Source organism: Phaethon aethereus (genome assembly GCF_964289735.1).
Source record: "Phaethon aethereus genome assembly, chromosome: 8".
NCBI classification, from domain to species: Eukaryota; Metazoa; Chordata; class Aves; order Phaethontiformes; family Phaethontidae; genus Phaethon; species Phaethon aethereus.
The window spans coordinates 6478531-6504801 of record NC_138584.1 but is presented as its reverse complement, the minus strand read 5'-3'; the positions used below and the strand labels follow the sequence as shown (position 1 = coordinate 6504801).

General features: G+C 41.7%; 1 protein-coding gene across 1 annotated transcript; it reads left to right on the top strand.

Annotated features, from left to right (window-relative positions):
* Positions 1–1362: 1362 nt before the first annotated feature.
* On the top strand, positions 1363–24382 carry KLHL20 (kelch like family member 20; the record flags this gene model as incomplete). The annotated part of the gene is made up of 11 exons (XM_082002771.1): positions 1363–1385; positions 9280–9853; positions 14183–14341; positions 16055–16149; positions 17360–17475; positions 17861–18044; positions 19222–19365; positions 19571–19704; positions 20312–20520; positions 22154–22260; positions 24298–24382. 11 exons carry the CDS (start codon positions 1363–1365, stop codon positions 24380–24382), a joined length of 1830 nt encoding a protein of 609 aa, XP_081858897.1.
* Between the last annotated feature and the right edge of the window lie 1889 nt (positions 24383–26271).

The window sequence follows — 26271 nt, the reverse complement described above, 5'->3', positions numbered from 1 at the left end:
ACCCTGATCGGGGAGAGTCTGGGGTTTAATTTGGTATGCGATGCCCTAACCGGGAGGAATTAGCTTTCTTCATTTGCAGGGAAGTATGAACCTGAGTAATTTGCAGCTGCGGAAGACAGCAAGTCTGAGCTTATTCTTTGTTAACTGGAAAACTGCTTTGTCTGTGTTTCTCTGATGATGTACCTGGAGAATGTTGCATGTAAAATAAGGTGCTTGTTCATGTAGCCAAATAAAGCTATAGCCATTTTGTAGTTCAATTTAAATTGTGCCAAAAATGTTTTGTTATTGTTGGACACAGAGCTCCAATCTGACAATCTCAGTCTTCCAAAAATGATTTTATTCTTCCTGAATTTAAGTTTTTCTATTTTAAATGCTGCTTCTGTTTATTTTAAGAATTATTCAGGTGCATTCTGTCATTGCTTTTCCTGTAGTTTCACTAGTTTCCCATTTCTCATTCCATTTCTGGATGGGAAGAAGTCTGTGAATATCACTATGGAAGGAGAACACCCTTCTTTTCTTTTAATGCGTGACAAAAAGTTAGGCTTACTGCTTTAAATAATGGTGGAATTAAATTTATTCCTGATTGAGTAGTCATTAAAAATTAAATCAGGATGAGTGATGCCCTTGTAAAAAGGGTTAATCTACATTAGAATTAGAAGTTCATGGTTGAATATGGAAGGCCTGTGCAGTTTGTAACTGTTATTCCTCTCAGAAAATGAATATTTGGAGTGGAATTGTAGTGAGCATCGGGCAGCATCATTAATCTTTGCAGATGTAGTACCATTATTAGCATGCCTCTTACCTCTGGGGCACATAGGTATCTTCAATTTCCAGACACAAGTTTTATCTCATATCAAATTCTGGCTCTGCAGTGTAGCTGTTGAGCAGCACTCTGCTCTTTATTAGGTGCCAGCCTGCCTTAAATCTCTGGTAAATGTATGAGGGAGAGAGACTTCCTGGCTCTGAGCAAGGAGTGAGAGCGAATGCCCTGTTACTTGATATATTTTTTCCTTTGGTAGAACAATTTTAAGGATTCAGGAAGGCAGACAGTTTACTGATTTTATGATGTGTGTGTTCCATTTGCCTGAAGAATCATTATGAGGCTGTGGTGAAATTACTTTTAATGATGATTATATTTTCTTCTGCTTTATTCTCTGCAATCCAGACATCATTAATCTAGACTGTGAATTTTATAGCTGGATAAGAGCTTGAAGGCACATGGATGTGGTCAATTCTGTTGTCCTAGAACCAGACTGAAGAGAGCAAAGAAGGTTCTCTTGCTTCAGAATATCAGCCTTTTTTTTTTCCTTTTCTTTTGGATCAGGTCTTGAAGCACAGGGTGAAGGTTTCTCTTCACAGTGCATGGACGGAAAGCCAATGCGCAGGTAAGATATGAAAATTATTGTTCTCTTATCCAAATATGATAAATCATGTGAGTTCGTTTCATAAGTGCCTAGACCATAAAATGTTGTTTGGGTTTTTTTTTTTAAAGGCCTGACTAGGAGAATGAGAATATAAGCCATTCCTCTTTAGTCCTTCCTTAAATGTATTTAGTTTTCAATATTTACCATACCAAATGTCTTTAAAAGAATATGCTGTTAGGAAGAGTATGGATGACCAGTTACCATAATTCTCCATCCCACTTTCCCCATTTACTGTTGTATTTAAAATGCAGTATTTAATTACATAGGAATTCAAATTGTGTGACATAAACTGCCTGGGAATAAATTTAAACGTGATTTCCAAGTGGCCTTATTTTTCCCTTAACTAAAGGAGTTTAGCTCCTTTGATGGGATGAGGTCTTGGGTGAAAAGGAGATTTCCTTTTCTAATTATGGATACCAGCTGCCTCGGTTCTAAGGAGCTGAAGATGCAGATGAAGTTTAATTCAGGGGAGTTCTTGCTGTGGTTATGTCAGAAACATTATCTGTTATTTAGAGGAAAAAAATTGTCACGGTAAATCAGCACGATGACAGGTTGGCGAACAGGATTGTCTGCTAGTTCTAGTTGCTTTTCAATATTTGATGGTGATCTCATGGCAAAACTTAACAGCAGATACATTTGTGTATGTGATACAGGCTGTGTGGAAGCAAATTTTCCTGAAGTTCCACACCTGTAAATGAAGTAAAGAGAGCTCATGCAAATTGCTTAGTCTGTCTGCACTCTTCAGGATGTTGAAAGTAGGGAAACTTTATTACAGATAATTCTGAAAACAGTAATGTAAGAGAAGGCAAGGAATTTTAACCATAGATTAATATGTAGAGCGTTTCTAGCTACAGCATTTGCAGAAACCATTAGCCCGGGTTCTGTGTAAGGAGGTGAGAAACAGTCATTTAAACCCTTGAAGAGTGACACTGTTGTTTAATTAAATGAACCCCTCAAGCGCAACAAAGACTATGCTGCTGCTTCAGTTAAGCTAATGAGTAAACCTTGGGACATGATGTGGGCATCACTGGGGCTATGTATTGTTCAGTATTTTTGCCAAGATAAGAAATGTGGTTTAGACAATGAGGAGCTGTATGTGACTTTTACAGGGAGTTCCTTTTTCTCCAAGATGGATTAAGTAGCAGACGAGTTCTCTTCCATCTTAGTCTTCTACAATGGAGACTGTTTAAATCTTAACCAATGTAAAACCACAGCTTTTCAGGTTCTTGTGTTGTACTACATTTATCAAAATGTTTTTGCAAAATGACATAAAATTGGTGACTAGCTCGGTGGCTGTTCTTGTTTTCTCTTTATTTTTCATGTTCCTAATGGAAAATTGAGATTCTAAGTTTACTTTTGTGTCTGCTGTTTTCTGCATGTCGCATGAGGCAGAGAATTAAAAGTGGTGACGTTCATATGTCTTTTGTGGGTTTGTGACCTTGGACTTGCTATCGTGCAACTTCTGTCTGCCACTCAGACTGGGTAGTTTTAGTGGTGGGCAACAGCATGAGGCTGAAGAAGTAGAGGTTTTCTATTGTGGTGCTGATCCTGGCACTTCAGGCTTTTTTTTGTTTTTAAATTTTATTTGGATAATGGATGCAGTCCAGACCTTTCCATACCTTTTGTTTTCCCTTCCTGTCTGGCAAGCCAGGGTAGAGCATGGATAACATCTTTGACATATTTACGTAGTTTTACTTTTAAACTAGCCTTTCAGCTGATCTCTGTGCCTGGATGTATTGTATCGCTGCAGTCTAGCCTGACGAGCACAGCTCTGTTGCGAGCTGTGGACTTCAGTTCTTGAATATGCTTGCGTCTTTTAAGGGCCTCTGTGTGGATTGTTAAAATTTCTGTTTATTACTCTACTGCATGTCTTAGCAGAAAATGATGAAAGGTTCCTGATAGGATTTCAGGCTCACAGATCTTCCTATGAAGTCCAGCTAAGCAAATGGCAGAGCACTTGCTTTTAACCTTTTACTCGGGGCTCTGCAGCCGTTTAATACCATATGCCAAAGTCCTGTTAGGTGCTGCGAGAAGAGGGGTGAGACTTGGTCAGTACTGTATTAGTAAATATGGTGAGTTGGTATCAAATACGTATAGCATTCAGAGGATGGGAAGCACAATTTGAACAGAAAAGGCATTGCAGCTATTCCTGTCAAGATTATAGCAGAGAAAATGCGTTGATGTTCAAACAGGATTTATCTTGCATTAGAAATGAAGTGTTAGCTGGGGCAGGCTATTCTTCCTTGCTGTCGGGGAACAGCAAGAAAACATTGTTTTGCTGAAGGTAGAAGCAAGGCAAGAGGAGGTCTCTCCAGGGAAGGGCATAGTCCCACAGTACCTGAGCAAGGAGGGCAAAGCAGATCTGATGACCAGAGTCAGCCCAGAGTCTGGTGCTCATCAGACAAGTCTGTAGTGATGAGGAAGGGTTGAGGTCAAACCAGGAAGCCAACACAGCAGGTCAGTATCAGTGAGGTACGTGGCTGGGCACAGATGTGCCTTTATCATAGCTTAGGCCAGGCACGAGGGCTTGAGCAGCTCCCAAGCAAAGTGAGGAGTCCCTCCTGGCTCTTTCTAACCCAGCTCTTTCCTGGCAGCCTGATCCTAGGTCACAGCAGTGCTGTACCAGAGCTGGCTTGAGTACAGGCATCCAGACCCCGCTGAGGGGCAGAGGCTGCAGATCCTGATGGTGCGCTTGGGGCCCTCACATGTGCTCTGGAAGTTAACCAATTGCTTGGACATAGCTCTTGACAAACTACAAAAGGCTTCAGAAGGTTTTGGAAGACTGCAGCAATGACCTCATCTTTCTGCATATGGACATCCTTATTCTTGGTGAAACTGAGTTTTCTGGGTTTGGTCGGTGAAAATGAAAATAAAGAATGTAAATAGGGACATATACACCATATCCTTGCTGTTCTCCTTTTAAGTAATGTAAAATATTATTGCAGTCATGTTTACCTGCTTGTTTCCATAACTCAGCTTCATTGAGCACGTATACCTAAACCTTGCTGTTTAGGTAAGAAAAGGAGTCAGTGGCATTTTTACTAATAATTAGACCTTTAACTATCTAATTCCTAGAGTATTGGTTGCCATTAAACATCTCCATTTACTTAGTTGGCACTGTTGTGGTGGTCACTTCTGTTGCTGAAAGTACCACTTTTGGCTGGGCCAAATCAAAGATCTTTGTTCTAGCAGTTCTGTGACGAGTATAGGAAATATTTTCTTTGTGTATGCATTAAATTCAAAGTGAGGCATTGATGGAAATCACTACCCGTTTGGTTTGTTTTCTTCACTTGCTACTAAAATCCATTGTTATGGAAATCCCCTAGAGTAAGGCATGATTTTGGATTTCAGTCGACGTTTTCAGCCTGAGACAGCCGCTGTTTCATAGGCCTTAGGTCAGCCTATTGTTTTCTGCTGAAGGGGATTAAAGTTTGCTTGTAAACTCATGGTAAAGCATATGTTATCTTATGCAGGCTACTCTGACTTGAAAGTTAAGGAGCTCTATGACAGCATCAGAGAGTATTTTTCTTAGATAGAAAATTATTAGCTATTTTTTTGAACTTTGGAAGAAGCTGCTATAAGCTCTAAGGATGGATGTCTCATAGATGCCTGTGTTAATGAATAAAGTTTTGGGAACTGGCATAGCTGAATAAAATGGAGGCAGAGCAGCCTATTTATTTATCTGACTTAGTGTTGCAGAGTGCCTGTGTTCCCCTTTGTACTTTTCAGCAGTGTGCTACAAAAACTGATCCTTTGTCAGCCCTTTCTTAATCCCATTGTATTTGCTGATTTCCCCAGCCCTGCATTTTGATGGAAGCTAATCCTAGAATATCTGCATAGCTGAGTGTGAATCTTTTGTCCTTGCATACACGTTTCCTCCCTGATCCTCAACCCTTCTTAATCACCCTGAGTGTTCAGGAGCAGCTCTTCGCTTTGCCTGTGTCAGGGGGGAGGCAGCTAGCCTGCCATGTGAGAATCAAGTGCTGCCTTCTGTGTTTCACACCTCTAAGCTACTGAGTCATCATTTCATTCTCTATGCATATATATGCATAATGCACACATATTGCAGTTAAATTATTATCCTTGTGGAGACACATGCCATCAGACAGTGTCCTTTGAATTCACACTTCTGTGCCTGTGTATAGCGGCAACCCACAGTGCTTAACATCAAGCATCTGGTTTGATCCAGTATGGAAATTCCCAAGCCCATTGATCACTAGCTTCAGCATTACCCAGAGATAAGTTATGGATGAATGAGGAGTGCTAATTTGATTATTACTCTTCTTTCCATCCACTCAATTTTGTTTAATCATTAACCAGCACTTTCTGTCCTGGAGGAAGGAGGCTGGATACAATGCAGGCACTGGGATAAACACTGATGGGAACAATGCAGGAATGCCTCCAGTTCTTACTAACCCTCCTCCTTTTCAGTTAGTTAATTTAAAGATATGTTCAGCAGAGTCTGGTTTGGGCAGAAAAATGCTGTTCTGTCCTGGCTAGGAAGTACTAGGGCTACTGCCTAAATCTGGACAACTGATCACATGGGCTCAACCCCATGGCTCTGTGTCAGCAAAGAGTCTTGGGTGGTGGAGTTGACAAGGTACATTGTATTCCTTGTGGCAGCATAGCCTTAGTCTAATCTTTTTGTAGTTAGAATCTTTGCCAGTCCAAAAAGCTCTTTGAGATCTCCTTTTAGGGCTGTTTTTATGAGAGTTGTCTTTGAGGAAAGCCTACAGGCATAACAAAGGTGTTCTGCTTTCCAAAAGGAGGTCCTGTTGTGGACATAGACCATCTCTTCTGGTCTGTAGTTATGTGAAATGGGTTTTTATTTGAAGAATGCTTGTTCTGTGCTTAGATGCTTTGACTGACAGCCTGGTCAAGACAAACTGTCCAAAATTATTACAGTAGCATGTGTCTTAATAGGGCTCTTATTTTTTCTTTTTTCTACCAGGGATTGGTTTGACATAACTTGAATCCCCTAATGCACGATAAAATCCATTTGGCTTGCTTAGCAAGAGCTGGACTCTACAGGGGGATTTTTGTCACCCTTTCTCCATCTCTTGGTAGAGGAATTAAATTACTTGCTCTCTGGCCTCAGCTGCTAAAGATTATGGAAGTAAGCCAATTAGATAAATTAATCTTTAGCCAAGGTTTCTTGAGGTTTTTATAGGGGTACCATTAAACTTGGTTTGTGTACGCTGCTGTGAGGAGAGCTTAGCTGCACTTGTTCGTAAGGAACTTGGCAGAGCTTTGAAAATAGTTGTCAAACCCCACAAGGTGAATTTGGGTTGTGAGGGACAAGAGTGGGTGGAGGAGAGTGAGATGCAGTATAACAGCAGAAGGATTTGTCAGAGGTGTCAGAAAAGGAGAACGGTGATACATATAAAAAAGATGGAGTAGGGATAAAAAATGGAAGGCATTTAAGGTGCAGAGGCTGAACAGGAGCAAGCAGCAAAACGCAGAGGGGAGACCCAGCTGGATCTGTGTAACTAAGATATGAGGAAGAAGTAATGGTCTGAAACATCTGAATATGATGATCAAGGAGAGGGTGTGGGGGGAATGGGAAAACAAGCTAAGATGCAAGTGGATAATTTGAACTGCTGCAAAAAGACTGGTTTCCCTGTGGTTAGAAAGTGCATTTGACATAATAATGAGAAAGAGAAGATGAGAGTTTTTTTTTTTTAATTCTTTCCTTCAAGCATGCTGCAAAATACATTGAGCAACGGCAAAGTGAAGTTAGATTTCTTAGTGACAGCTCACATGCCAGTGTACCAGTGAAGCTGGTAAATGATAAGATATATTGGCTCTTTCAGAGTATCTCCAAGCAGCCAGTGCACTCACTGGGTAATTCATAACCATCAGTATTCTGATATTTTGCTCAATGTGCTTTAATTTCTTTAAGTGATGGTTCCCCTTCGAAGTGTGAAGAGGCAATAGTTTTCTATATCGTCTTTATTTTTGTAGTAATTGATATGTCACTAGTGCTGATGCATCTTTTTAATAACTGTTCATATGACAGGTGGCAGAAATTCAGATATGCTCCAAACATGCAAAATGGCATCTGTTACATGTGTGGTGCCTTTAGTGTGCACTGATCTGCTTATTTAGTCTGCTGAAAATAGAGTTGGGTTTAATTCTTGTTTAGCACTGATTTCAGTCATAATGTGGTAGTGAAGCCTGGGGTATAGGCAGTCGTCTCTGCAAAGTGAGGTATGAGATGGGTCATCTTGGTTCATCCCTGCAGAACGGCAGAAGGGCTCAGGGCAGTGCTGTGTTTCTGTTCTCTCGAGTTAGTAGCGTACATGGTGCGAAGCGTGATCTGTCAGCATTGTGTTCAGTTTTGGGCCCTTCACTACAAGAAGGATATCTAGTTGCTGGAGTGTGCCCAGAGAAGGGCAGCGCAGCTAGTGAAGGGTCTAGAGCACAAGCCTGATGAGGAATGGCTGAGGGAACTGGAGGTGTTCAGTCTGGAGAAGAGGAGGCTCAGGGGAAACCCTATTGCTCTCTACAACTACCTGAAAGGGGGTTGTGGTGAGGTGGATGTTGGTCTCTTCTCCCAAGTAACTAGCGATAGAACGAGAGGAAATGGTCTCAAGCTGTGCCAGGGGAGGTTTGGACTGGATATTAGGAAAAATTTCTTTACGGAGAGAGTGGTCAAGCACTGGAACAGGCTGCCCAGGGAGGTGGTGGAGTCACCGTCACTGGAAGTATTCAAAAAACATGTGGACATGGTTTAGTGGGTGTGGTGGTGTTGAGTTGATGGTTGGGCTTGATGGTCTTAAAGGTGTTTTCCAACCTTAATGATTCTGTGATTGTCATACTGCTGTGCAGAGGGGTATTGCACTTAATCCATGTCAGAGCTGACACCTGCTCAGGGATGTGAGGGATAAAGGAAAGGTACCTGAACTTCTGTAAAGAAGGACATCAGATAGCTAGAAGGCTGCATGTGGAGCTGCGAAGATTGTATGTTCTTCCTACTCTGTGCCAGAAACTTGGTTTATAAGTTCTCAAGAGGTTCCTCATCTCTAAAGTTACAATCTTGACTTTTTTTTCTTCCTTTTTGGGTAGGCTGATAGTTGTGGATACTGTGATTGTTTTGACTTTTTCCTTATTGGTCTGATAATCCAGATTGCCCTCTGCAGTTCTTAGTCTGCCATTCTTGGGAAAGATTAACTTTCTTTTGAAACGTGTCAGGGAAGGTAGATTGAGTCAGAAGCCTCCATAATTCAAAAGCAACTGAAGAGGTGATGATTAAATGGATATTCTGTGAACCTGAAAGATACTTGTGTTACGCTGCAGGCCATTTTAAGTTACTGAAATCTATGTGACAGTTTAGTATGTTCAGGTATCATAGTGACGAGTGACCCTACCAAAAATGCGGGTAGAACAGAGAAGTTTGGTTAAATCGTGCAGCTGGAATTCCTTGCAGTAGAAATCCATCCCCAGCCCTGTCAAAGAAAACTCAAGTGACAACGGGCAAGTCGGCTAATCTCTGCTTTGAGTCACTCTCTATGAAATGGGGCTAGTATTCCTGTACCACGCAAGGCTATTATGAGGTTCAGGTAATAAACATGTATGTGCAGTTGGATATTACAGCGGTGTGTCATAGAAGGCATATAAAAATAGATATAAATATAAGCCTGTTGCAAGTTGGCATTTGTTTACTTCTAGGTACATTTTGGTTTGAGATGGATTCCTCTTTCACGTGATCACATGCTTGTTTCCATGTTCCAGCGTGGAGCTACGGGCACTGGTGGTTTTGTGCTTGTAATCGGTGTGAGCCCTAGAGCTTTGGCTGACAGGTGGTGATAGGCTAGTTGATGATGGTCCTGTCTTATGGCTTCCTCCGCTGCAGGTGTACCAGTACTCGACCAGGAGAGACCGGAATGGATGTGACTAGCCGTTGCACACTCGGAGATCCTAACAAACTGCCAGAAGGGGTGCCGCAGCCTGCTCGCATGCCCTACATCTCTGACAAGCACCCTCGACAAACTTTGGAAGTCATCAATCTTCTCCGGAAACACCGGGAGTTGTGTGATGTGGTGCTAGTAGTGGGTGCGAAGAAGATCTACGCCCACAGGGTGATTCTGTCAGCCTGTAGCCCCTACTTCCGAGCCATGTTCACTGGGGAGCTGGCAGAGAGTCGGCAGACAGAGGTAGTGATCAGAGACATCGATGAAAGAGCCATGGAACTGCTGATTGACTTTGCGTACACCTCTCAGATCACTGTGGAAGAGGGAAATGTCCAGACCTTGTTGCCAGCTGCTTGCCTTCTCCAGCTGGCTGAGATCCAGGAGGCCTGCTGCGAGTTCCTTAAGAGACAGTTGGACCCGTCCAATTGCCTGGGCATCCGAGCTTTTGCTGACACTCACTCATGCCGTGAATTGCTGAGGATTGCTGACAAGTTCACACAGCATAACTTCCAGGAGGTAAGAAGCTAGTATGGCGGAATCATGGTGTAAAACATGTGAAGGTATCCTGTGAGAGCCCGAGCACCTCTCATTTTGTGCTTCTTTCCAAATCCTGCCTTTACATCTGCTGTGTGCCCAAATAGCGATGGGTGCCAGCTGTTAGTTGGGGAAGGAGGAGGGAAGAGGTACTTGCAGGACTGCATTGTATGGGTGGTTTGTATATGATCCGCAGCATTTCTTCTCTTAAGAGTTGTGTGGTGAGTGCTATGTGGAAGGCAAGGTCACAGGCAGAGTTGGAGTTTGGTATTGTATCTGACATGGCTGCATGATGGTGTGACATTCCACTCCCCTTTCAGAAACATTCTGAATTCTCCTGTATTGGAGAGGAGACGGGTGTTAACATAAGGACAATAGAACCAAAAAAAATTGGTGTTAAGTTTAGGGATTGGAAATGTAGGTGTTATTGGGGGAGCATACAGCTGCCTCAGTGGAGTCTTCAATGCCCTTGCTGTAGCAGAATTAGGGTTTTGCATCAGTTATTCAGCAGAAGTTGTTTGAAAGTAATTCAAATGTGTAATTTTGTAGCTGACCTTTATAAACACAAGTCTCTTTTCCTTTGTTAATTCTACCTAGATGATTTTTGAGGAAAAAAATTTGCGAGCAACTGGTTCAGGGAAGGGTCAGCATAATAATTAAGGATTCTGTGAGCAATAGTCTGAGTGCGTCTTTACTTAACTGTTACACCCAGATGCAGAAAGGAGCCCAGCACTTTTAAGTGGTGTCTTTCCTGAGCCCTGGCTGGAAGGGCAAGAATTTGTGTATGTTCTGGAGCAGCTACTCTCTAGGAGTGTGCTCAGTATGAAGGTCTGTTCCCCTACTAGAGAGATTCGTCTCTTGCCTTTTCCAGAAACTGCACTCTTCCATCCCTTGCAACAGGTAGCCTGCTATGGAGAAATCTCCTCTGTCCACCTGCTTCACAGGCAGATCCTTTACAAAGGGAGTAACTCCGGTATTGACTCCTGGTGCTAATTTAGTTTCTCCAGAGAAGTGGCAGTCTGTATGCGCTGTGGTTGATTGAAGCTTGCTGACTTTTTTTTTTTTGCTGCAGAAAATAGATTGGGATAGTACTAATTTCAGTCAGGTAGTACTACTCCTTTTTCAGGTCGAAAATTTATGAGCAGAAGCAAACACAATTGAACTTGACTGTTGGACACATTGAAGATATACTTGAAATACTTGGTATTTAACTGTAGACACATGACATCAGTTTACTCTAAAAGTTGCAATTAAATACATCTTTCCTAACCATGAAAACTAGAAAATAGAATTTACTGTTTAAGATGAGAGTTTGTTTTGTGTAGACCTTGGTGATTTCCCAAAAGCCCTACATTTTAGCTGGCCATTTCATGTGCTCTGTGCTTGCTCTGCATTTCTTGTGTTTTGTTTTTTTTTTTTTTTTTTTCCCATGAGCAGGATGGTAACCAGATGGTCGTTTATTTTCAGTGCTTGGTCGTTTTAATGGTTAGATCTGTGCTCTTCTCATTATTACATTAGTAGGGCATGCTTACAAGCCTCTAAATAACTTTTTAACAGCATGACAATTTTGGTTTTAAATGTTTCAGCATTAATACATGTAGCTGGCTGTTATGAGCTGCCTGCTATGGGGTTCTGTTCTTTTGCAGTCCCTTGAAGGCAGCTTCCTGTCTTCCTTATCCCTGTTAAAGCACACAAAGGCAAAACTTTTGGACTCAAACACTCTCCTCCTCAAAGATGATGCAAACTATAATTGATTTAACTGAATCATGGCCTCTGGAAAACAGTCGCTTAGATTAGAGCACTGTTTCTTTGGCCTGGGCAGGTTTTGGTGTCCCTCTCAGTGCCCCAGGAGTTTTTCAGCTCTTCATCCTTAATGATCACTTCTTTTGCTTCTACTGTTTCTCTGCAGGCAGTGTTGACGGTGCTACTTGTTGGGATTGTATTCTGTTCTGCCATTATTTTCCATCTGGAGAGTGGATTGGTAATCCCTGATGGAAGCTAGTGACTTGGCTACCTAATCATCCTCCACTGTGGAGGTTGAGAACTGATATAAAATGTGCCCTCCTCTGCAGAGGCTATATGGCCATCGTTCCTCCGAGCTGGCAGAAAGACATGAGAGATGAGAATTTTGTGAATGGCAATGTAAAATACTAAGCACTAGGTATCAGGCCAACCCATGCAGTTATGTTGAATGCAGTCCGAATTGCTTCATGTCCTCTGCTGTGCTAACCTCTAGTTCTATTAATTTTTATGTGTATTGCTGCATTACATCATTAACTTCTTGGTAAAATGTTTTTCCATTCCCCTCAATTTAATTTGTTGCCTAAAACCCCTAGTGAATCTTGTGCATGTAATGTGAAATGGTTCTGTTAACAACTCTGCTGTACAAGAACAGCCTCTGTGGTTTTTTTGTTTGGTCTCAACATCTGTATGAAGGGAAAAAAATAAACATAAGGATGAACAACTTGTACTTTGTATCAACAGACAAAAATTGCACTCCATATTGTATACTTTGACATTTAGTCTATCTGTTTGTAAATGCAGTTAATCGACATGAATACTGTAGAGGAAATGAAGCCCATCTAATTCCTGTTTAGTAAGCAAGTCAGTCAAATAAACCATTAATGTTAGTCAGATAATTATTAGTGTCCTGATAATTAAGCCAAAATAAGCCAAAGCATTTTAAATAATTATTTGTTTTACTATGTCAACTAACAAGTTGCATAGTAGTAATAACTTGGTTTGCCATCGATGCAACTGAGTTTTCTGAGGGTGGAAGGGGGAGTCTGGATGACCATCCTTAACTCAGAAAAATTTCCAGAGCCTCTTGTTTTCAGAGTCTGAGGCTGCACTTACAAACTGTCAGGGTAAAGTTTAGACAGAAACTAGTCTATGTAGAACGGAGGGAGAATGTGGAAAAATGCTGATAAATGACCAGCCCAGTTCTTACTCTAAGGCTGACAAAGTGTGTGGGATAACCTTGCTGTGACTCTTACTGCACCTGAAAGCCCATGGGATCCTAGACCAAAGTCTGGTAACTGATCTCACTGTCTGTTGTGTTCCTTTTAAATGTATTTGCTGTTGTCAGTACTTGGCAAATCTTGCATGTTCATTCAGTGCTCTTATTTCTTTAGGCAATTAAACGGACTGCACAGCTCACTGCTGTTGAGATGATCGTGTCAATGTATTTTTCGTTCATTTATGCTGCAAATCATAAAAAAAGACCCGGAATTCTACTTGTGGTCGCAAATGATAAGGACAAGCTGATATTCAGTTATTTTCTGTCATGGAACCTCTCAGATTACAGGCTACAGTCTGGGAGTGCTTGTAGGGAATCCAGGCTGGCAGTTATCAATCAAACCATTTCTGCAGTTCTCTTTTGATTCTTCCATCTTTCCCGTCTACCTGATATCAGTGCAGAAGATGTCGTTGTGCGTGAGCTCTGTGACCTCTCAAGGCAGGCGCAGGCTGACTCACATGTGCTCCGTGGTGTGTTGTGTGAGCAGTCCTCCAGTGGCAGCTAAAGCCTCCTGAGAAACGCGGTCGCTATCTTGGGTAGTGAAGGAATGAACATGTTTGCAGCTTGTCAGTGGCTTGAATTTCACAAGAGGTGACCGTAGGGTCTTAGGAGGCTCTGATTCTCTCTTAAGTGCATCTAGACTTGTGCAAACTCTACGTATATATTTAGAGCAAATGAAGGAGGCAGGATCAAATGAGTCCATCACCCTATCCTGAAATATTTTGTGTTCTGCCACAAACTGGCACTCAGGAAGACTTTCCGTGTTCTCTACAATGCTTCTGGTAACTTGTTTCTGAGACTTATTTTTGTGCTCTGTTTTGGATTTGTTACGAATAGAGCCTCTCTATTTTGATACCACTTTTCAGTCCTGTATTTATCACCTATGCAACATTCTTATTTCTGCTTTATATATTAGCCCTGGCAAACCAGGAGACTGATTTTAAAGAAGGGCTTTGTTTTTCCTAAATTTTGAAACCTGATCAGTGTGTTCTGTGATTTAACCCTTTAAAAGTGTTCTACCAAAAAATCCCTTCATGTAAAATTCCCTTTCACTTGCATCTCCGTCTAAAGGTGTTGTGTTGCTAGGGACTGCATTCTGCTCTGTGCAGCAAACCCTTCACATGTGTTGATGTCAAAACAGTGATGGGTATTTGGCGCTTTAATGGATCAGTCCATTAAACTCTAATTCAAGTGGACTGTATTCCACTTCAGAGTTGCACTCAGTGCTGGAGTGGTGAATGGCCGTGGTGCTTTGGCCACTGTCCTTACTTTCTTTTTTTCCTTTTAACCAGGTAATGGAGAGTGAGGAGTTCATGCTGCTTCCTGCCAATCAGCTCATAGACATTATATCCAGTGATGAGTTAAATGTTCGCAGTGAAGAGCAGGTGTTCAATGCGGTGATGGCCTGGGTGAAATACAGCATTCAGGAAAGAAGACCCCAGCTGCCACAGGTAATCTCAAGTGCAGTAGCATTTGAGACCGCTTTGTCCAGGGGAAGAGTAATGAGGGCTGTTATGGTGCTGCCACAGCAGTGTCACAGTTCTGAATGCATGCGAAGCCACAGTAATTCTCGCTGAGTTCCACCTGTGTGAGGTGGCTTGCACTTTCCCTTCATCTAGGCTGGAAGGTACAGTGGCTAGAGCCTTCAATAGGGGCTTTGTTGAGTTGTTTCCAGGTAGGACTTGCCAAACTAGGTCATTCCAGTAGTCTGTCCAGACAAACCTGCCTGCATTGCTTTGAGTGTTGTATAAAAAACATAGTGTATAAGAAAAAGCTTGCCTTCATTTGAGCTGCATCTTTAAGCTCTGCTGTTTGATTTATGCTTCAGCCCTCATGATCTTATACTGGAGCTTGTCAGAATGGTTTTGTTGAAATATGATGCTTCATCTAAGCCAAGCCATTTCACAGAGAAGCACCCATTCTGACAGAGCTGTCAGACGGAAAGCCTCTGAAGTCTCAGGCTTTCTGATCAAAAGAGGTGAGAGTCTTTCTGCCTCAGTGTTTCTGCTTTGGAAATAGATGTTAAATGCAACTTTATTTAGTGGAAAGCTTTTGAAAATTATTTTAAATAAACAAACCAAACCAGAAAAACCTGCTGTTCTCAAGGCAGTTCTTAATGCTGTTATAACTGTGTGCCTTTTTAGGCCTCTCTCTCTATGCCCGCTTGCACCTCTGAATTCTAAACCACTGTGAAAGGCATGTTATTTGTTATTGCTCATTTACTGCACAATACTAGTCACATTTAAGAGAGCTAAATGGTCGATAAAACTTCTAATTAATGTAGTGTTTCAGGCAGATGTAGTAATGTCGTGGTTTAGCCCCAGCCGGCAACTAAGCACCACGCAGCCGCTCGCTCACTCTCCCTCCCACAGCGGGACGGGGGAGAGAATTAGGAAAAACCTCGTGGGTTGAGATAAACACGGTTTAATAGGACAGAAAGAAAGAAGGGAACAATAATGATAATACCAACAAAGGAATGTATAAGAACAAGTGATGCCCAATACAGCAATTGCTCACCACCCCGTGATCGACAGCCCGTCCCCGAGCAGCGATTTCCGCCCCCCCGGCCAACTCCAGTTTATGTACTGGGCATGACGTCGTATGGTAGGGAATATCTCTTTGGCCAGTCTGGGTCAGCTGTCCCGGCTGTGTCCCCTCCCAGCTCCCCGTGCACCCCCAGCCTGCTCGCTGACAGGCCAGCACAAGAAGCTGGACTGTCCTTGACGGCTCAGCAACAACCCAAAACATCAGCACATTATCAACAGTTCCTCATCCCAAATCCAAAACACAGTCTCACACTAGCTTCTGTGAGGAAAACCAGCTCTATCCTGGCTGAAACCAGGACAAGTAACATCTGTAATTTTGTAAAGGTTTTCAATTGTGATGTTGTTTCCACCTGTTAATAGATCCGGTGGATTACCCCCTTTCAAAGATGGATTTTCTGCTGGGTATCTAAATTGGTATATTGAAAAGGCAAAGGTGCTGTAAGATGAGCTGTATTTAACTAAAATGCCAGGGTTTGGATGTGTAAATGACTGTGCATGTTTGCTGGGGGATTATTAACTCTTTATCAAAATTTGTTAGCCACTCTTGTTTTGCATTTGGCTTCTTGCATCTCTTTGGGTATGTATGGTTTACCATATATGTTCCGTTTTGTGTTTTAGGTCCTGCAGCATGTCCGTCTACCGCTGCTGAGTCCCAAGTTTCTTGTGGGTACAGTGGGCTCTGATCCACTTATTAAGAGTGACGAGGAATGCCGGTAAATCTTCTCACTGATTTACAGAATTGGATTTTGTTGTATTTGGATGCCTTATTTGCATCCGTTCTCTAAAACTGTGCTGATTTGTCAGTAGTAAATGGGCGATATCTGACAATTTCCTCTTTTGCAACTGGGAGGAGAAGTGATACAAGAAGAAAGTGTTTACTATTTGCGTAATAGTCAATAGTGTGCCCTAGAAGTGTTTTTTGTTCTTTTAAGGTTTCAGTGCAAGAGTAAACTTTGAGTGCACAGTTTGACTGTTGGTAAAACACCCTTCAGTGTATTGTTTTCCATTTCACCTTTTTTGTTTCTCTAGTCATGGCCTTTCATTATAGCTTACCACTTGCGTGGCATTCATGATCTCATTAGGACTTAAAGTAGCTTTTCTATGTAAAATGTCTGCACTTCGATAGCAGACTCTAATCCCAGAGTCTAATTCAGTTATTTCCCACAGTGCTAGTGCAGGGAAGCTGTCATTTCCTCCTCTTACAGTATGAGTTTCACCTTTCTAGCTTTTTGGAGTTGTATATCACTTAGAAAGCACGCAATTTTTCTTGTGCTTAATGTAAAAATGTTGAGGGGATAGGCTAAACTGTTCTCTTCCTGAATAAGCATTCATAGTGGGGGCATTCCACCTTTGTAGAGGGAAGGAGGACTTTTTTTTTTCTTTTTTGTTTTATTCAAGGGTTTGGAATATTAGGATTAGTCCAGGTGGCAAGTCCTGAATGGATGGACAGTGAGCTGGCCAGAGCTGATGGAGAAAATATTCATCAGAAGGGTACTATCTCCATCTATTGGTCGTGTGTGCATTATATATTTGTGTGCTTTTCAACTCCTGTTTTGTTCCTAGGCAAAACAACTGATTGTTAAGTTTCAGCTTGAGGCACTCAGGGTTTTTCTTTTCTGCATAGTAAGCCTGACATCTCTGTCACAGTTTTTTATCAATCTTTATAGCAAGCAATATATATTATTAACACTGGCCAAATACTGGTCTGCTGCTGTCACTGTGTAAATGACTTGTAAACAGCTGATGAGTACTTGGGTGACAGTGTATGCTCTAAATAGAACTATTCATGCACTTATGTCATTTGTGAATACCTGAAGTGCATGACTAGTGCTGGCTTTTCGTGCCATTGGTTTTGATTCATATCTTCTCCTGAGACTGGTATCAGGTGAATTCTTGGCATGAATATTTTCCTGTCTTGCACAGGGATCTAGTGGATGAAGCTAAAAATTATCTGCTGTTGCCCCAAGAGCGGCCACTGATGCAAGGACCAAGAACTAGACCACGCAAACCCATCCGCTGTGGAGAAGTGCTCTTTGCAGGTATGTATAGCTCCTGCTAACTTAGGTCAGGAGATTCAAGTCTGGGTTTTCTAGTGATAGTGCTTCCATAAGGCTAGTCTTTACAACATATTTCTCAAGTGACCTATGCATTGATATTTGGAGATGTGAGTTAACTCTACACTGTCTTACTTGTGTGATTTCTTTGGTGCTGTGAATGCCACACTACTTCCAAACTTAACGCTAATCCTCTTGCAAATCACAATCTGTCTTCTAATTATAATCCTCAGAATGAGTAACTCGGAGATGGGGCTACTGGGTTAAGGCTGACAAAGCCCAGAGGGATTATTAGTACCAGGCACGCATACAGTACATGAGCTCAGTGCGTTGTTATTATGATGCCATTTCTTGTGTTTGGTTCTTACAGTGGGGGGCTGGTGTAGCGGGGATGCAATTTCCAGTGTCGAGCGCTATGACCCTCAAACCAATGAGTGGCGGATGGTGGCTTCCATGAGCAAAAGACGCTGTGGTGTTGGAGTCAGTGTTCTGGATGACCTCCTCTATGCTGTGGGAGGCCATGATGGTTCCTCTTATCTTAACAGCGTAGAAAGGTAGGTCTCTGTAAGACCAATGTGCAAAATACTAACTCTGAATGTTTAAACAGGCTGCAGCCTCTTAAAAATGAGTTAATTTTGCCATCTGTGGTGGTGTTCTGCTGAAAACCTGAAATTTATATCACATGTTTTCTATGTTTCCTCCTCTCTTGTATACCCCTTCAGTATTGTGTTGATGGACTTCATGCATAACAGCTTGTGTCGTGTTATCCCCAGCTTAATGAGACAAGATGTAGCCTTTGGTATAAGGAAGGTGTATGTAAGAGATAGGTCAGGGTATAATTGATTGGAGAAGCGATGATCCTGGTTAACCTTCTTTCCAATTGCTGGTTTGTTTTTAGCATTGTTGAGGAAGGTGAGGTAACAATAAGCCTTACAGTTTACCTTACCTTAAGGTCAGGTTAAGTAGTTGAGGGGAAGATTGTGGAATTTTATTGTGGAGTGGTAGTTAGAGAATTAAGGAACCTTGCAAACACTTATACAGAAGAAGGAAAATAGGTCAGATTTAGACCTGTGAAAGATGGAAGTCAAGCTTCCTCTTTCTGGGCATATGCCAGTCTAAAAGCCACATGACTCAAGCACTCCTAGTATGCTAAATCTTGGCCCTGTAACAAATCCAATGAGCTATACAAATATCTCATTTCTCCTTGAGCCTCCCCTTCTTCCCACGTATCTCCTTGCATACTCCTTGCTTCATAAATCATGACCCTAGCCTTGCATCTCCCATGTCCTGTACTTTTGTGCTATGCACTCTATTTCCTTGTCTCTGGATTCCCAAGTCCATCTGGTTCCTTAATCTTTTATCTCGAAGTGCAGGTCCCAGTGCTGGCTGAGTACTTGTGTGAACTGCAGAGAATGTACAGCAGAGTAACTCTGGCTGCTGCTCTTTGCATGGATGCAGGTTACCACATGTCAGAGAGTCCCTGGTAACCTCCTGTCTTATGAACCTGAACCTTTGATGTTGTGTTAATCATCTCAAGCTGCAGTTTGAACATCCCTAGAATAACATGTATTGGGTGCATTACATCACTTCAGGGGTTTTATCCAGCTTACAAATAGCTGTGTTGCAGTTTAAGCTCAAGATAGGCAAGTTTCACTGCCTTAGTAGTTCCCAAGCATGGGAGAGTCTGAAGCATACCTAGACAAGCAATTTGTGCTGTTCATGTTTTTCTAGGTATGATCCCAAGACCAATCAGTGGAGCAGTGATGTGGCCCCAACCAGCACCTGCAGGACCAGTGTTGGAGTAGCGGTTCTTGGGGGCTACTTGTATGCTGTTGGTGGCCAGGATGGTGTCTCTTGTCTCAACATTGTGGAAAGGTACTTTTTAATGAAAAAAAAAAAAAAAAGCACAGGGAGAAAAGGGTCTCTTATAAGGGGCACCTGATGCAGATGAGCTGGAGAGGAGGTAAGTACTGTGCAAATCTTATGGGGATTTTTGTTTGGTGAGAATAAGGTCAGTTTTCCTGCCCCTCTGTGAAGATGTCAACATTTCACTAAACTTCAGTGTTTGTTCTTTTGCCAGATATGATCCCAAAGAAAACAAATGGACTCGAGTGGCTTCGATGAGCACCAGGCGCCTGGGAGTTGCAGTGGCTGTGCTAGGGGGCTTCCTCTATGCTGTGGGAGGCTCTGACGGGACTTCGCCTCTCAATACTGGTATGCCTTTTGTTTTCCCTCATTGCTGTCAGCACTTGTCATTGTCCTGTTTGTCCTTAGTGTCCCCAGATGGCTGTTGAATAAATTAGTCATCAGTTTGCTATGTTTTTTCTACTTTAAATGTGATTTTTACCGTACAGTAATTTGCTCTCTAGGCTTGTGAGCTGCTATTACCCGGTTGTGCGTTTCTTTTTCTTTCTCAATGCTGCATTTGGCAGTGTGTCCAGAGTAAAATACTTTGATCATTTGCATAACAGTTGCAAGCACATCTTTTTCCTGCAGTAGCCCTTTTCTGCTGTAGGAAGGAAAGTGCCAAAGGTAAAACTACTGCAAGATGATAATGCAGATCAGTTTGTAGCATTGCCAGTTCACTCTTGAGTGAAGATGCTGAATGTGATTGACTTTGTGGGACTGGAGAGAAAATAGCAAGCCTTCTATAGAAGAAAAGCATTAGAGTGAGACATAACAGACTGGTTCATCATATTTTTGGTGTGTAGAAATTGCAGCGTCTTTACAGATTGAGCAATACTTTGGGTGCAGGTTCAAAAGTGTTAACCCCCATTGCTTGCCAACCCTGTTGTCTAAAGATGTGTCATTTCCTCTGCAGTGGAACGGTACAATCCCCAGGAGAACCGCTGGCACACAATTGCACCCATGGGGACAAGAAGGAAGCACCTGGGCTGTGCAGTATACCAAGACATGATATATGCTGTGGGAGGCAGAGATGATACGACAGAGCTCAGTAGTGCCGAGAGATACAACCCTCGAACCAACCAGTGGTCTCCTGTTGTGGCCATGACATCGCGCCGAAGTGGAGTGAGTTTGGCTTGGTTTGATTGTCTATACTATACATAGTCCCATGGTGAGAGCACAGGGTAGAGTGTAGTCTTGTGAGGTTTTCCTCTTGCTCCTTCTGTACCTTCATCTCTCTTCTTCTGTGAGGGGAAAGGTTTGCGAAAAGTCAAAGCTCCTCAGCAAGACTAGAGGATGAAGTGGTGGTTGTGTCATGCCATAGACAGCTGTTTAACATGCCTGAGGATGGGGAAATGGAGTCATTTGAGGGTCGTCTTTTTAATAGTTTTGGTCCCTTATGTGGAGTCAACTACTTAGGCCTGAAACAGAGGAGTTATTTAGGTTTTTACTTGGTGAAGTAGCCATACTTTGTATGAGATACTATTAGAGAACACTATCAAAATTAGTACCCGAGTCTCATCCTGCGATCCACGTTGGATGAATTAGGAGGTGAACATACCTACTTGCCCAGAATGAGGAGCTGGGAAACTGGGCAAGTATGTGTTTAGATACAAACTTCCAGCCAAGTCCTTTCATTGCCTTGAGATATGTGTGGGAACAGGGTTTCTGGGCTTTCACTTAGTATGTCACCTCTCTTCACCGAATCTTGTGATTATGGGAAGTGACAGCATGTTCTCATCAACTGCTAATCTTCCTGCCTTCTGTAGACATGTGAACAAAAGATTAACATAGTGTTTTAAGTAGTCATCATGTTTGGTCAGATGCAAATGTTATGAATATTTATCAATGGATACTGGGTTATCTAGTGAAAAGTGGATTAATTCTGTCTTAGTATTTCAGTGTCTGGTGAGGCAAGTATGAATCATAATTTGAGCAACTGCTGGGTTTGGAGGAAGAGAATATGTATTTATTTCCATCTTCAAAGCCTGTAGTACACTGTCCAACATTCTCCTTTTTAGTTACTGGTTAGGGTATGACTTTTCATGAGCTGCTTCTGTATTTGCTTTCTGTAGAAACTGCTAAACAGGTGCATCTGTATCTGCAGCCCTCCTGAGCTCTTTCTGATTTCCCCAAAAGCCAAAACAAGGACCATTTTACATTGTGTTCTTGTTGTCTTTTCTCTGTTATGCCATGAGATGTTTTCACTGGAAATGATCTTCCTAAACCACAGAACTGTTTTGAGATTTCAGTGATTTTGTGCTTCATCAGAAAGACAAAATAGAAAGGCCAGAGGCCAAGGTGCTTACCTAAGGTCCAAGCCTCAGCCCAAGAGGAGCAGGCCAGGGGCTTACGTACGGTTCTCCTAGTTTAAGCAAGCATTGCAGGCTGTAGGCTGGTAGATATTCTGGTGCATGCATGTCACACTTGGTGTAGAATTTCAGTCCAGGACATAGTAAGTTTTGGCTGATAAAGGCTTAGGTTCTCATGTATCTATTATCATGCAAGAAGTTCTAGTTGTTGTAGCTGGTAATAAGGGGAATCTTCTGCTTCTTCCTTAAGAGATTCTCTATTTTGAGAGATATGTTTAACTTTTCATGCCTTGTTATTTTTTTAGGCTATTTTATTTGTCCTTCCCTGCCACTGTAGACTGCCTTTCACCGTAGTTATTACATCCTTTTATTAATATTTTCATTTTAACCCTTCTTTTCAGGACATCCCAGCTAAATAGCTACTATCTCTGATGGTTGTTTTGCAGGTTGGCCTCGCGGTGGTGAATGGACAGCTCATGGCAGTTGGGGGTTTTGATGGCACAACATACTTGAAGACCATTGAGGTGTTTGATCCAGATGCTAACACATGGAGGTAACTTAAGTTTGTGAAAGAGTCAAATAGTGATCTCCAGCTGTGGCTGCTGTCACCCAGCTGGAGCTGTCCCGGCCAAATTAAAAACATGACGTATACCATAGTGAAGAACTCAGGTGTGGTAGCTAACATAACATTCACATTGTGGCTTGTTGGCTTGCATGAAAGTGTAAGAAAGAGAATCACATTTTGAAAAATATCCCAATATGCTATCTACCTACAGCATCCCCATGTCTATGACTCTGTCAGTTGAGAAACATTTTCTTGCAGATTTCTGCTTGAATTCTAGCCATTGACTCAATTTTAAGTAAAATGGGAGTGACTTTTCCATAGTTCTCCCATCTGAGTATCCCAACAGATTTAACCAACACTTAATGAATAAATTCTCATTGCACCTTTTGCAGGTGGGAAGATGGTGTATAGATCGGTTATTGAGACACAGAGAAAATAAATGATTTAGCAGGCTTGTTGGGCAGCAGGCAAAAGGTCATACCAAAACCTAGTTTCATTTTGAAGTGCTGCTTTTGAATATAACAAAAATGGACCACACTGAGAGAGATTAGCCCCTTCTGTTTATTTTGGGCTGAGTCTCTTCTGTTTCCCAATAAAGCTAAGGTTGCCCTTAGCAGAAGGAGCTCACAGTCATGATGTAGAATTTGGCCTACTCGTTTTTTGCTTTCAGGCTGAGGCTCTGATTTCCAAATCCTTGTGGAGGAACTGAAACAGAACACTTTGAACATTCTTTCCCTTTAATCTGCAAGACAGTAACTAGAGGAATTTAATCTGATTTACAAACTGAGAGAAATAATATGAAATTGCCGATCAAAAATATATGCTGAGCAGAAAGGCTATTTTTCCTATTTCTTTTCTAGTCATAACTACAGTTGAAAGCAACTGCTTGTGTATTTATTCCCAAACCTAATTAGTATAAAGTTGCAAGCTCATGTCTGTATTCTTGCTGCTTTAGTAATCTGTCAGGGGTGGGGAATAAAAAGAAATTAATGTCCTTATTTCTTCCAGCCTGTTAATACTAGTAGATTAACCCTTTCCTGCTAAGATAAACTGTCATAAGAAGCAGTGGAGGAATATCCCCTTGTTTTTTGAGCTATGGACAATGCCTTTTGGACTGCTGAGAAAACCAATTGAGTAGAGAGTAACATGTACTTCATATTCCTTTGCTGAATGGTTTCAGCTACTTTGAGTGACAGTAACAATAATAAGATGTCTAGAGTTAGTTACTGCCTGGGCAGAAGGAAACTTCACAGAAGTTTAGGAGGTTGTTCATGGTGTTAGCTTGTGGGTTTTTTTTCTCCCACTGGATTTTCAGTATAGCTGATCAACATCTCTGGTCTTACCTTTCTTTTGTTTTCCTGAACTTTTTGCTCTGTGAAGGATATTTTTTACTTGTGTAGCCTGACTGAGCCACACTTTACTTGTGACTGAGAAATGCTTCAGACGCAATTCAGGTTTAACAAATTGCATTGGTAGGAGCTGTTTGAAGAACTTGCTTCTCCTGTTTCTGTCAGCAGACTTCAGTGGCACAGAGGGGAATATGCAGCTGAAGTGAGTAGGATGCTGGAGTCTATAAGAATCAGATTTCCATATGAAATGCAGGCACCATTTCAGTAACATATTTTGGAGAAACAGATGGTGCTTGGGATATGTTGTGTCTTGGTTGGGTCAGCTGAATTTAGAGTATTAGAAATTAGTTGAATTGTGAGAAGCAAACCTACCCTTGCTCCTGTGTTGCCCAAAGTCAGATACAGCCTACGAAGTTCTTTTCTATCTTGCATGTTACCAGAGACAAAGCAAGTGATTACTTGAGTAACAGAAAACTGCAGTGTCAAAACAAGAAGCAGTTTCTGTTTTGAAAGAGCTGTTTATCTGTTGCTACGCAACTTCTTACATGCCATGGTCTGCTTTAACCAGAGGATAACTATGGTGTAATCGTGCTCACAAGGGCTGGTTCAGTCTTCCCCATGGTGGCTCCATGAAGGAGCTGGACCAGCGTGACTGTTGAAACCTTGTCTTTTGCAGGTTGTATGGTGGAATGAACTATCGGCGGCTGGGAGGAGGAGTAGGTGTTATCAAAATGACACACTGTGAATCCCATATATGGTAAGCATCAAGAGGGACGGAGACCCCTTGGTTCTCATTCCTAGAAAAACTGAAGAGACTTGTTGACACTGGACCTCTTTGCAGCTCTAGTATGAATGGTCTAGATCCAATGTAACTCTTTGCTGGTGACTCTTTCTATGGAATTATAAAAATGACTTCTGTGAGAGTGTGCCCAATGGGAGACCGCATTGTCAGACTCCAGGAAACCACTGGACAAAAGTAGAAGTGTTGCTTATGTCCGTATTTTTTCTAAATAATCTACATTTTGAATAAACCAAACTGTAAAAGTTATTGTAACATAAACAATGCTGATGTAGAGACCACATGCTATACTGGGAGTCTGGCAACGAGGAAGGTTTCCTGCTTTCCCTCCTGCTGTGAGCAGTGGATGTGGCAGCTGTGTGGTGGGCGAAAGAGGAAAGTGATACAGAAAACATTGCTTTTGCCTTATTTACAGAGAGCTTCAAAAAAAGTACTTGACCTGCAAGGTGCCACCTTTGCACAGAAGCTTTTCTGTGCACAGAGTATATTTATTTTTTCATTTAATTTGTATCATGTATTTTCTTTGTATCGCTCACAGCGATGATTCCAGCTTTTTATATACATATATATGTGTACATATATATATGTATTTTATATGTATGTATATGTGCGTGTGCGATTTGAGTTTTGACAAGCTGGTGATTAGGGCAGGGCTGTGTTCTGCCAGCTACTGTGGTTCCAACTCTTGTGGCATGTTTTAGAGTCTCTTAGAGTACAGGAGAGCTATGAGGATGGGTGCCCTGAGTATCTTCTCAGTCTTGCTGGAGGCAAGAAGTAGAACTGGAACTCTCATCTATCGACTGAATCAGTGAAGTGCCCCAAAAGGGTGAGAGTGAAAAGGATTTCAAATGATGCCTTTTTACTGTACAGTGTATGGTACAAAAGTTCAGCTTTTGTCTCTCCCCTCCCCTGTATAGGAACCTAGAAATAACTAGTTGTTGCTTACTTATAAAGTCCTTTTTCTTGCATTGCCTGCTAGATATCAGTTCTTGTCTGAAGCTAGGATGCAGGTATCATCTGTTAATTCTGACTAGCCTAGATCAACACTCACTTCTCAGGTTCTTGCTAGAATGATAGGCCCGCAGGCAGCTCCTGCCTCTTGTCTGTGTCCTTAGAATTCCTGTTGTAAAACACTGACCCATGATGAGATGGTACCTTCCCTTTTAGTGGTTTTTATGCACTTTGCCTGTGTTTGTTTAGAGCAGGAAAAAGTATGAGGCTCATAAAGAGTTTGGAGGGGAGGGCCTGTTTGCTGGCACTGTGACTAACTGTTATGTTTCAGTGACTGCAGAAGCACCCTGGGGTGGTAGGAGAGGAACAAGGAACTCTAGTTGACTCAAAGGTTCTGATATGTTTGTACTGTAATTTCTATCTAGTATGAAAGAATGACCTTTTGCACCTGATACAACTTTGGACCTTACTAAATCTGATTTTAAAAGAGGACTGTAAACTGAGATGAAAAAGGCAGTGCTGACTTCTGAAGTTACTTAACCTCATAGTTTGATTCATGTAACTCAGCATTTTAATGTGCTTGAACATAGTAAAAATGACACTACAGTAATAAATGGGTCATTAAAACTTTTTTAAAAGCCCCTTTTCCCTTAAAGGTTGATATTCTTGTGTTTACATATGAAGATCATTTGCACCTTTACAAGGAAAACAAGTATTCTGTAAACAAATGTTTACATGTATCATTTATGCTTTTTTCTAGCATGAGTAACTTGTATAAATAGTGCTATCTTAATAAATTTCTTCTATGCTGTTCTTCGTTCTTTTGGATGAATTCAGTGGACTATACTTTTGTATAGTTTGTGTGGACACAGATGCTGGTGTTGGTTGTTTTTTTCCTGC